The sequence below is a fragment of the Ambystoma mexicanum genome, chromosome 2p (genome assembly GCF_040938575.1).
Source record: "Ambystoma mexicanum isolate Mex_15411 chromosome 2p, UKY_AmexF1_1, whole genome shotgun sequence".
Lineage (NCBI taxonomy): Eukaryota > Metazoa > Chordata > Amphibia > Caudata > Ambystomatidae > Ambystoma > Ambystoma mexicanum.
Genome location: NC_090923.1, coordinates 1,292,420,691 through 1,292,433,679, shown reverse-complemented (window position 1 = coordinate 1,292,433,679; position 12,989 = coordinate 1,292,420,691). Strand labels below are relative to the sequence as shown.

Below are 12,989 nucleotides of genomic sequence, written 5' to 3'. Positions count from 1 at the left end.
CTCGTTGGGGTCAAGGTTGCACACATCTTCGAATGGATACACAACCCGCAGAATAACTTGGGTGCATCTCGAACAGATCCCATTACAGCACCCATTAGCCAACCTACTGTTTGTGGGAAAAAACATGCAAAGCTCTATCGGCCGGCTACCGTTTCCACCCTACTCTACTGAGATATAGTCCTAAGGCATTGGCAGATCTCCCCAGAGCTGGGTCCATTCTTCCCACCGACAACGAATTCAGATGTTTTCCTGGGCCTCCACAGAGATAACTTTGCAAAGTGTTATGTTATTGTGCATTTGTATAGCGCCTTATTTACCACTGGTATGATCTCAAAACGAGAATACCCTGGGGACCGTAGTCTAGGTCAGGGGAAAGAGTAAGGTAGTATATAGTACTTGGGTGCACTCAGTATGTGTGAAGCCAGTGCGGTGTGTAGCTGCATTCTAATGGTAGGCGGGGTGCGGTGGCTGTGTGAGGTCAGTAGAATGTGTGCCAAGGAAGCCAGAATTATAAGAAGTGAAGTAACATGACCATAAATCATCCCCAATTTTATGAAACGAGTCAAAACACATGAAAGTACGACTGCTGATTGCAGGCTCAACCAACCAGGTACTGGAACTTGCAAAAGTCCCAGGAATGCAATCAACAGATCGCTTAAATTACAGGGATTGGAAAGCAGTCCACAGAAGTTCCAAGTAGCATCCCATAGGTCGATATTGCCACCCTTAACTAACCCAAAAATTACACGCATAGGAACCTTAATGAGCTGTTGCCTCTTCTCGTCTCAAATGTTTGGGTATGATTCATGAAAGTTTAGCCATACAGGAACTGCAACAACATGTGCAGGTCTTATTTAAATGGCGCTCTAGTTGGGTCAAAAGCATGCCCAAATGCGGTTATCTTAAATAACATAACGTTGTCCTAGTACAGACAGATATATTTGGAGGTCCTCCGAGCTGGAGAGAAAACTACATCAATAAGCTCCATGGAGGCCATGCAGCCAACTGAATCCCTTGGGGGAACACCAAGAGCGTAACAAAATAATGGACCTTGTACTTATTACTCTGAAAGTTAATCAGCAAAAAATGTCAAGTTAGTTTAATGGATTTCCTCACCTAGAAGTCACAGTCATAAATTAGGAACACTGGGACCAATTCACAGTGCATTTTTTTTATCGGAAACAAGAGCAAAGTATGCTTACTGCACTGCTGCAAAAATTGAAATTGACAAAGCAAACGTAACATTTATAATTCCACCAAAGAAAAAGGTTTTGCCACTTCTCCAATTGATTTGCATAAACATCAAAAGTGGAGTCCGCTGAACGAACATCTTAATGCAGGTAAGATAGCTCAGCGGGTTGAGCGCTCGCTGATGCGATTCGAGGATTAGCTGCAGGTTGCATTTTCGAATCCCGGCAAGGCCAACTCAGCCTTTCATCCTTCCGAGGTCGATAAATGAGTACCAATTTCGGTTGGGTGATATTGTATGTAAAAATGTGCTCTGTAAAGCGCTTTGGATAAATGCGCTATATAACACATCATTATCATTAATGCCTCGTCAATAGATTCTTTTTAATTATTGCTTCAGTCTATTTTAGCCTTTTCTGTTCCTGTAATCCCTTTAGATCAATCTCTCTCTTATATTGCTTCTAGAGTTCTGTATATTAGGTTTTTGTGAATGTCTGCATGTATTGTAACCTCATTACACTGCGCTAATGTCTTACCTGTTAACTCAATTTACATATTTATATTGGGATTATTTAATTGGTAAGTCTTATAATTGTTGAGAATTGCTGATTATTATATTCTGTATTAATTCCAAAACTTAATAAAAAAAATAACAATGCAAAATAATTGACAAAGAAAGATGCATTGTGCCTCAAGTAGCCTTCAAATCGCAACATGTGAGAACATTGCCACCTTGTGACTGGTATGGGAAGTGTGAAAAGGTTAGCAACATTTGGTGAGGCCAACAAACCTATTACACGAAGGCTGCCCTTGGCACTGGCCAAACATGTCCACTGTGAGCCTCATAACCCAGTTCCTTAGAAACGGCCTTTCAGTAGTCCACTGGAAATTTGGCCAGGGGCCTTGGAGGGTAAATAACTGCGGGTGAAAGGAAGGATAAAGAGTGTAGAAGCTTTAGCAAACCAGAGTGACTTTTATTTTCAAATGATGGGTCATCTCCCGCTGAATTTTCCAATGGGTGGGAATATGTCAAAGCAGTGGAAAATTTACCCTGTTAACAAAAGCACACCAAACTCCTGTATTCAACACAGGGGAATAAGTGGGGAATACATCAATTACTGTATTCCAGTAAAGCCCTACCACGCCTATTACCTTACATAGCACAGCAGACCCATGTTAGCCAGCTAGCAAGTAGTTCTCCAATCACTGCTGTGTCCCATTTTGGGGCATTTTTTATTTATTGCTGTGTCTCAGGTTTGGAAGTTTTCTTTCCAACAGCACATCACAGCTCTCTTGTCCTTTTCTACCGCTTGGTCTCGGGTCCCAGATTCTCATCCTGTGGAGGCTGAAGATGAACCCCACTAACCCCTCGAAGCCGTGGACTCCATGAGTTTTAGTGACTACTGTTGAGGCCACAACCAGGGGGGAAAGGGGAAGTGGATAAAATAAAAATGGACAGGACTTCTTTTCAGATGCTCCTCTTGTCCTCCAATGTGCTATTGAAGACCTGAAAACCAAATACATGTGGTTAATACTCAATTCCTTACCTCCTGCTCTCCCTTGTCTTCCTGCTAGCTACTTTCCTTGGGTTACCTGTCTGCCTCTTCTTATTGCTTGAAGGCATCTGTACTCCCTCCATCTTCTCAGACCAGACTGTGGTTCTCATTTCTGATACTCTCTCCTGGAGATGTTGTAGAAAGACTCGCCGGATGTCTTACTAGTTTCTAAATATTTCTGTCTTGAGTGCTTTCTTAGATGATCTTTCCTTTTACAGAGTAGTCTAACCTAAGTGAGTGTTTTTAGCTCTCTTAACTCAGTTTAGGTAATTTCTACTTCAGCTCCTCTCATTGTGTGCTGTACCCTCATTGCTCCTCATTACAGGTAGTTGCGGGTTATTCCTAAACTTCACTGATTTAACTGTTCAAAGTCATTCTGCACTGCAATGTGTGTGTACTTCTTTCTTTTAATAATGTATTTTCCGGTATGTGCTTCTGCGCCTTGTTTATTTTTATTTTGTCTTTCGGTTTAATGACGCTGCTGCATCTAATCTATTAACTTAGTCTTTTGCTTACACCGCACTGCTGCACTCACTAGGTTCCTCTCGAGCTCGGAACTGCTCATTCTACGTGCCCTCTGGTGTCTGCTTTGATCTGACGGTAACGCTGAGCTGATTCGCCACTCTGCTGCACATCTGTATTTTTTCACTAAGAGGTCCGGTTCGCCCTTCTGCGCTTCAACCAACTCCTCGCCGAGTTGCCTGGAAACAGATCGAGGACTCTCCATGTTTCATGCTCGCACTTCTAGGTCCCTTCCTCTAATGTGGGCCTCGGAGCTCACTTGTCAATTTCCTCGATCGGGAAGCAGGTTACGTTCCTGTGACCCCAATCTTCCGAAAACCTGCTTCCTGCTGCAATTCGTAAGAACTTGATTTTTAAAGCACTATTTTAGTTTTTGAAGATCAACTTCGATTTATGTACAAACACAATATTCTAAGCCTCACTAGAATTGTAAACATTTTCTCTATAAATACTAATGCCTTATCTCAAAACTGAGTTGAAGATTTTCTGTAGTTCTCTGACTATATTAACTGTTTTATCCCAATTACTTCTGGAGCTAAAGGTAGCTGTAACCTGCTTAGTTAGTGTCTGTAATGAAAGGGCGTTACAATTCAATATTCCTGAATAACCTTTTCTAAAGGTCCAAAAATCAGCTTCTAGGCAAGCCTCCTCCATCTTGAAAAGGTATCATTCCACCCTCCTAAACGGACCTACGTTAAGGAAACCTTGTCATTTAAAAAAAAGCTCACGCATGCTCCTACAAATTGTGTTAGCAGGTAAAACACCCTCCAACCTTGTATACCACCTTCCCTTTCCTGGAGTACCTTCCGTGCAGAGCCCGGACACTCAGGCCTACTAACACCCCCCCCTTACCACGTGCTTCACAGATCCGCCAGAGTGCCAGGAAACCACGCAGGTTGCAATAGTGTGCGGTATAAGAACCTTTAACATAATAACGATGGGATGGCGGCAAAAAAACATATTGCGCCTCCACTCACTTCCACCCTTTCTACGTACTTGCCTCGCCCCATTGGAACCGGCTGGCCATCACATTCAAAGTCAGCCAGACTGTGGATCTCAATGCTTAAACTTCACTCCGTTGCTAAAGCGGGAGCTTCCCCTGCCCTCTCCTCATCCTCCTTAACTGATCCCACCGCTCCCTCCAGTGCTGCGTAATATTGTCATTATATAATTTCAAGTATTTATACAGTAATCCTCTTTAATTTAAAGTACTTGCACCCGTAGCTTAATATTTCTTTGCAAGTGACCTGTGTCTTGTATTCACCTTCATTAAAAAGGATGGGAAGGAGGATATACATCTTCTCCATGAACAGTCCTTGGTAGAATGGCAAGCTTCTTGATGAACAGGCAATGGAAGGAGGACAAGCTTCCCCCCCTCATTAACAGGTGTGAGGAAGAATCAGCAGAACACACAGGATCTAATTCAACCCATTTGAACACAGAATTATGGTCTGGTCGAAAACCTATATGGTATAGGGGTTATGAACACTATTCAAAAGTAACATTTATCAAAGTGGCAGGATGATTAACTTGGGGAGTTGTAGGAGCTCAATGAAAGGAAGAGAGCTTTCCATTTTCTTTTCTGTTTTTGGGATAGTCCAAGGAACACCAATTATTAGGACAAAAGTCAGGAAGGGCAACTAAGCGAAAAGGATGTAAAATTAACTCAGCTGGGCACCAGTGGGGTCTTCAAGAATTCCTGGTCTAATGCATAGTCTTTGGGATATAGCACTCTTTCGCTTCTTGGCTCCAAAACTCACAATCTCATGGTTATAGTGCCCCTTTTGCGTTTCGTCTTCTCAGTCCCAATGTTAAACCACCCAGCTCTTGGCTTGACTGTGCAGTTCGAAGGCTATACCACCCTTTATGCTTTGAAGCAACCCTACGGATAAAGCGTCCAGCTCGCTTCCTGGCGAGCCAATCAAGAGAGCACCCTGAACATTGCTTTAGCAATTCCTACCAGCAAGTATTTCCTCTCCTAAATTGCTTAGGGTATTGCCTGGGGTACATGTGTACCAGCAAGCATTCCACCCTCTCCTTAGGGTTTGATATGGGTATTCCCACTTTCTAGCCGTGGGTCTCTCTCCTGGGCCAATGATGGTACCTTGTACACACTCCCACTAGAAAGTATTTCCTTCTGCCTCGCTTAGTCTATTAACTTGGATATACCTTTAGCCAGCATATATTTCTTCCCCTTGTTTAGGGTCTTTGTTAGGCCGAGTTATTTAACTCGCCAGTCTGTAGTTGTCTGTAGTTGTTCTCCTGGGTCAATGCCTTACCTAATCTCTGGCTCAGACAAGGAGATCAGATATAGCCACCAGCAGTCTAAGGTTTTTCTCTAGGGCTCCGTTTTTCTCCCTCGAAGGCCCTGCAAGGAATTGGACACCCTTCTCACTCTTTAGCAAGTTCAGTGTTCTGGCCTCTGCAGTTTTTCCAGGCCCCTGCCCATGTAAGGATGTTACAGCTGACTCTGGTCGCTCTGTTCTCTAGCTCACATCTGTACTCCTGCTTCCAATCTCCAAGACTAAGGAGACAGAGCCCTCTGGGCCATGTGTCTACACCAGATTGGCTGGGGTGGTCAGGTTGTTAACAGAGTGAGGCTTTCTAGTTCAGAACTCAAAGTGGGCTTTGAAAAGGCTGCAGACCATTTTGAATGTATACCATGTGCTTGCAGGGTTTGCATTTTGAGAAACCTGTATCCCTCGCTCCCTTGTTTGTAGTCTTCTTTGCGGATCATTGGGTTTAAACATGGGAAATATTGAATTCTGGGGCCCACATGCTAACCTTTTCCTTGGGAATTTCGAGCTTGTGGCTGCAGTGTGGCTTTAGAGCCATAATATCATTGTGTATTCACAGGCCCTGCTGCTTAATGGGGTGAAGAGATTGAGGTTGTCCTCTTTGCTGTTCTGGCTGAGTGAGAGGAAGGTTCTGTTTCTGCATGATGGAAGTGCTTTGGTGGCTACTTCTTGCCCTCAGTCTAGTGTGTGTTTTACCTCCCCTCTAATCTCTGCAGAGAAGTGCCAATTGTGCTATTGAAAGTAACGGAGTGTGCCTTTTCTGGATATTAGTTGTATTTTGTTTTTTTATTGAAATTTTAGCTGAAATGAATCAACTTTTTTTTCAATTTATAAGAATACATTTTCTAACATGATTAAATACAGTTGATATATATAAAACTAGATATTTACATAAACAAAGAAAAATATTTACATGGAAAAACAAGGAAGTGTCATGGGCTTCTAGAGGCCAGAAGAAGCACAAAAAGAAAACAACAATCAACGCTAAATTACAGAGAAGAAACATTCAACATATGATTACAAAAAAAAGACAATCTAGTTTTGATTATTCAATTTGTGCTGATACTGAAGATCTTTAACAAGTTGTCAAGCTATACCAATCATCAATTCATCAATTCACAGGTTCGATTGGTCAAACAAATGGAGTGCATTAAGAAAACCCACCGATGTAATGAGTATACTCATGTTAGCAGAATTAAGTAAAAAAGCCCATCTAAGATCTGGCGGGACATTAACTACTGTATGCATATGCTTCATAAAGAACTTATTTTGCAATGCACATAATGCTGGCCATTCACATTCAGTAATATGTTCTAGAGTTTCTTTTTGAGATGGGTCATTGCAAAATCTACAAAAGCTATCAGTCATTTTAATTAGTTTGCGTTGAGCTAGAATATCGCGAGTATGCCAGAGGTTGAATCGCATTCTCAGAATTCCCATACGCACTTGGGGTGACAGAGATTTTAACAAATACGGTTCCACACTCCCCATTTTCTTGTCACCATATAACTGACTTGAAAAATGCTTATATTGTAGACATAATGTCCGTGTCTTAATCTAGTCATTGAGAAAGATCTTTTCTGCTCTGTTAGGATTTTGTATAAGTGTTTCGAGATCTACATCTGCACTGATCATAATTTGATACACATATTTAGTCCATTTCTGGACAAACAGATGAGTTGATGTGAACAGATGTGGATAAAGTGGCTAAAATCGACCCTTCATTAGTATTTACAAGACATTTTCGAAATAACACACATAGTTGCCAATGATATTTTGCAGTTAACAAAACAAGACCTAGCTCTATCTCAACCATGGGCCGGGTGTCGATTGTGGAACATTTAAACTTTTTCTCCAAAATTTGTATTCTATTTTATCCAAATCTTGTGTATCGGTGATAGCTCTTGCCTCCAACCCATACAATAAGACTGGCGTTACCTTTTGTTGCCAAAAGTGTAATGAAGGACTGATAGAAAATTTGCCATATTTATAGAGAAGGAGAGATACTGCCGATGTCAATTTGTTTTGTAATGTCTGCAAATGCTCTATATAAGATGGATTTGCTTCAAATTGTGATCCCAGATATTTATAGCATGGGACAATGTCCAAAATTATGTCCTTGACCATCCAGGTATATTTAGTTCTATGAGTTGGTTTTGGACTATAGGCTACTATCTGGGATTTTTTTAACATTCATCGACAACTCATTCTCGTCAAAGTAAATAGTAAGAGTAGAAATTAGCTTCTGTAACCCAGTTGGAGTTTTAGAGACCAGGACGAGGTCATCAGCATACCACAGTGCTTGAATAGGAACTGAATTCATTTTAGGTGAGTCAGATGCTATATTTAGGAAGATGGCTTTTACATCATGGATAAAGAAATTGAAGAGGGCTGAAGCTAGGATACATCCCTGCTTCAGCCCTCTCGAAGTTCCACTGACCGCAGACAGCATTCCCATCATAGTCAAAGGGATCTGAATGGATGTCGAAGAATGCAAAGCAAAGATAATGTCAATCAGATCTTGAGGACATTGAGCTTTAATGAGTTTTTCAATGAGTTTCACTCTTGACACTGAGTCAAAAGCCGCATTTAGATCAACAAATGCAAAAAATAAGGGTGTTTTAGTATATCGCGCTTGTGCTTTTAATGAATTGAGAATGAAGAGATTAACTGCCGTCCCAAGGCCAGAAACAAAGCCCGTTTGGTTACAATCACGGCGGTTACTTGTCTGAGTCCATTGGTTAAAGTCTCTTAGGACTAAGCGATTAAAGATCTTGCCTGGGGAGTCCAAGAGAGCTATCGATCGATAGTTCGAAGGTGTTCCACGATCATCTTTTTTAAAGATTGGGACAATTATAGAAGTGCGCCAAGAGTTCGGTATCTCCTTGGATCGAAGAATACGTTGATAAATGTTGTTCAAGGCGATTGCCCAGTACTTAGGATGTTCCTTTAGCATGTAGTTGGTAATGCCATCAGGCCTGGCAGCTTGTGATGAAGATTTTGCCATTAGTTCCTAAATTATATTCTCGGAGCATTCCAAGGACCAAGAGGATGAAAATTTGTTTTTATACTGAAAAAAAAAATCAAAGGACTTGTCAGCATATAGATTTGTGAAGTGTAGTATCCATTGATTTTCACTAACTCCATTTATTTGTGATTGCAACTGATGAGTGTTTGCATTTAACAGTTGCCAAATTTGTGAGGCGTTTTTATTCAGTGTGGCTACGAGAAAAGCTTCTCCATCATGTTGAAAAAGTTTGCCTTTATGGGACCTAACCCAGTTTCTATAGCGTGATTTCAACGCTTTACGGGTTTTAATCCTCTCATTCCATGGGAGGGGTCTGATTGTTCTTACTGCTTTTCGGTATTCTTTTTTTGCATGTGACATCGCAGGATCAAAAGTATGGATATGTGATCTTCTGTTCGGAATGTAAATGGTTTTATATGGTGACAAGTGCATCCACATATGAGTTTAAATGGTGAAATTCTTGTAACTTCAATGTTTCATTAAGCGCAGTCAAATTTTTCAGAGACCACACACTTTGAGACATCCATTGGCGCTCACATGGGTCATCATAATTGTCCCTTGGCCAGGTTAACTTTAGCATGTGATGATCACTCATCGCTTGTTCTATTATCTTGAAGCTTGATGTCTGCATAAAATGCGCTTCTGTTAAATATATATAGTCGATGATGCTTGCTGAACCTCCTCTCTGCCAGGTCATCTGTGGAGGAATATCACCGGGAAGTGAACCGTTGGCCATTCTCATGTCTGCATGCTTCATGAAAGCAGTCCATCTATTAATCTCTTGAGTTTTTTTCCCTTTGATGGGTTTAATGAAGTCGAGATTAAGATCTCCAACTAATATGACTGATGTTATTCCTTTGGTTGTTGCGATCAATTCAAGAAGCTCAGTTAGATCTTTGCAGAAGAGGCCATCAGATATGGCTGCTGGATTTCTGTAAAGGTTAATTAGTGCTACAACTTGAGAGTCCAACGTGATTTTCACGAGTTGAGTGTAGTTGTTCGGGCTTGCCCAGGGATGCAATTTTAATCCTTCGCTTGTTTTTACAGCAACCAACAAACCTGCCATAGGACGACCTTTTTGCGCCGTTACCACTGGAATAATAGATATTTCATGATTGTCCTATATCGAGTAGCATTTAACCAAGTTTCTTGAAGGGCTACTATATCTGCTAGTAGTTGTATAGTTGAGGGGTAGAGGCCATGCTGGTCAGTGTCCACTCCTGTCACTAGGCAGCACAATACTTCAGGTTAAGTTCAGAGTCCTTGGGATATGCTCCCCTGTATCTCCCCTCCCCCAAGTACCACCTCCAGGTAGCTCCTCCAATAGCGTATTGGCTTGCCCAGCCTCCAGTGCCCCCCTTGGGACTTCATATAGGCCTCGAGTGGAAGATTAGCTTCCTTTTCATGAACAGCCCCAAAGGAGGAAGAGAACCAGCCTCCTACAAAGGCAGAGGTCTCGGGCGGAGGATACGTTTCATTGTCACTAAAAAGGCATGGGAGGTTGATAGGCTGCTCGTTAATAGTAGTGTATCTGAAGATGGCAATCCACCTGTTCATTAACAGAGCATGAAAAGTGGATAAGACTCCTGGCGTGCGCATTAACCACGGGACAGGGATAATCTTCCTTTTTATCAACAGTGAACGGTGAGGAGAAATCTAAGTCGGAGAGATGTAAGCTGCTTGCTCATAAACAGGCCCGGTAGGTGGAGAAGCTTTGTCATTCCTAAAAGTGCATTGCTGGAAGGGAGACAGGATTGTGCATGCACAAGGCAGAGAAGGGCGTCATATGGGTGGACTAAAAAAGTTAACAAAACAATGCTGCACTCATAAGTGAAGAGGGACCCAGAAGGGAATGGGTACAACCAAGTGATATTTTAGCATAGAGAGAAAGAGGATGCATGCATATGGTTTTGCATGCCTGAACACAATCATTCTTCACATGTGGACTCGCACACCTTCACGGTCACGTGAGCTAGATCTCAATGCACCAAGTGTGCAATGAGTTTTTTTCAATGGCCCGCGAGGAAAGGTGGGACTAATGCATCCACTGTGGTCTGCCAATCACTTGAAACTAACCGGCCCTCTTCGGGTGTAGCATGTGTGGAATAGACATGCTAATGAAACCACATTTTTTCTTTTCTTTGCAGGTGATCTACCAAAACACTACTTGAGGGAGCAGCTGCGGACAGCTGACAGGCAGGCAATGGGGTCCCACATTTCTTTTGCCGCTACCACTCACTGCCAAAACGAGAACATCTGCGGTGAGCATCATTAGCCTCCTGGTTCAACTGATTGTGGGCTCATTCCCCTGGCAGCAGAAAACCAGGGAGATTATTGGACATTCCAGCAAAGGTCCCTTCTTTTGGAATGTAACTGCTTTAGTGTAGAAGGGCCCTCAGAATGACAACATTTTACTGGCATTGCAAATACACTCTTCGTCTTATTAAACCTACTGCTGTTTAAAAACTGTTTCGTGGAACTTCACTATTAGCACATAGCACCAGTAGTAATAAGGGAATTGGAGTTGTGGCGGTGAGGCAAAACCCTAATACTGAGTAAAGTGCTCAAGAGGTGTTCGTAAATTAAATGGTGTATCATTTGTACTATTTAAATAATTCGGTTGTTTTTATGAAATAAACATAGAAATTCTAAACGTGGTTAACATTAGAACAATTTAAGCATTAGCTTGATTTAGGATCAAGTGAATGTCTTTTCCTTGTGAAAGTATTGTTACGTGTTTTTTGTTGCGTTAAACTAGGTCGCAGTGGCTTGTTGAAAGAATTCATGCCGGGATATTGTATTACTGTTTCTTGAAAGGCTTTGTGTTGGTTCGCTGGCTGCTGGAATATCAGAATGTCTGGAATGCAGTCAATACCACTGGTTATTGACTGCATTCTGAAAGACTTCCTTATGCTAACATATGCTTCACGACTAGGGAAAGCTCGAGCGTTCGCACCTCTTGCAATACATTTGAACACAAGTCGTGCAACTGTGAGGTTAAAAGAACATATGAAACAGAGCAGTCGCTTTCAGAAACGTCTATGCGAATAGCCTAGACTGCACAGCAGAAAACTCCCAAAGACAGGGCTGCTCGTTTTATTGCTGCCCAAAACACACTCCGATTGCTCTCTGCGAGTAAACTGAAAGATGCTCGATTCAATTCAGTTAGAATCCTTTCCTGTCATGAACCATCAGTATAATTTTTTTATATACAATTATTTTAATGAATACATTTCACAAAACCTGCACAAAGACCTAATGAGAAATAAATTAAAGAAAATATGTATGTTTTACCACAAATACGGGCTGACGCAGTCAGACTGTTAAACGTATTGTGTAATCAAAAGTTTTTGAAGTAAAGAAAGTATTAACATTTATCAAAGGAGTGCTTATTGCCTTCAGCATTCAAATTACGTGGCTCACTTATAAAAAGGTATATACTCTCCCAACTTTATCTTGCCCACTCTTCACAGATCTGCCGATCTCACAAACGGCTGTGTAGCCCGAGCACTGGCATGTTGAGGAGCACCGAAGACGCTGAACACCGCTCATGCGCAGTGAGCGGAGAATGCGGCCATTGCATCACCCAGCGACGGTTTCCAACAGACACGAACCGGAAAACGATATTTGGAGAAAAACACAGAATGTGTTTTTTTGATAAAGATAAAATATGAAAAAGAAAAAAAAAAGTAAAGATTCTGTTAATATGGAGCAACCAAATCAGCAGCATATCCCACCAGAGCACTACCGTCAGAATAATCAAATGGGAGAATGTTTAAATGTGCGAGGATTGTCTAACTTGTTTAAATTAGTAGTACCATACAGCAATGGTTTCCCCCAGCTCACTGAAGAGTTCATTTTTGGGGCTCATTTTGGGGTGGGGAAGAGGGGGGGGGGGCAGGGGGATTATTCTCATCTTCCTCACTTCCGGTGTTGGCTGTTCTTGGATTCCCTTCCTTTCTTCTCCTCGATGCCTCCACTCTTTTCTCCCTCGTCCTTCATCTCGTTTCTCTCTCCTGTGCTTCCTTTTTCTCGTTTCCTCCTAGGACCCTCAACATGTATGGCCTCACCTCCTCACCTTTGCCCCATTCCCCCTCTCCCTCTGTAGCGACGGCATCTCCTCTGTATTGCTGCCTGTTCCTTTCTGCACATCGCCTCTGCTCTCAATACAACTGGTGATCCATTGCCTAACTCCCACACCACTGCTCCAAGCAACTGCCTCCTTATACTGGCGCTTCTTCCAGGTGAAGCGAAGTGCTAGTCTACAACACAAGGACAGCCTGCACTTCGCAAGGTACAATAGTGTGGCTGAGCACTAAGCATTTCATCGTTCAGAGGAATCTGGTACAAAGATTCATATAAGACACATGTTATATTATGATTGTTGGGTAATTGGGC

The 12,989-nt window shown here is 42.1% G+C and overlaps 2 protein-coding genes across 4 annotated transcripts in view; one reads left to right on the top strand and one right to left on the bottom strand.

Annotated features, from left to right (window-relative positions):
- The window catches only part of IGSF6 (immunoglobulin superfamily member 6), an 83,533-nt gene extending 71,174 nt beyond the window's left edge, over positions 1-12,359 (top strand). The window contains exon 6 of one of the 2 annotated variants that reach the window (XM_069645618.1): positions 12,065-12,359. In XM_069645618.1, the coding sequence (XP_069501719.1) occupies positions 12,065-12,265 (201 nt within the window). In that variant the 3' untranslated portion in view covers positions 12,266-12,359. Of the gene's footprint in view, positions 1-10,738; positions 11,058-12,064 lie in introns of those variants that run through there. The other variant, XM_069645619.1, reaches the window with a different exon arrangement.
- Positions 1-12,989, bottom strand: part of METTL9 (methyltransferase 9, His-X-His N1(pi)-histidine) — a 325,352-nt gene that overhangs the window by 119,412 nt on the left and 192,951 nt on the right. The gene's annotated exons all lie outside the window — the stretch shown is intronic.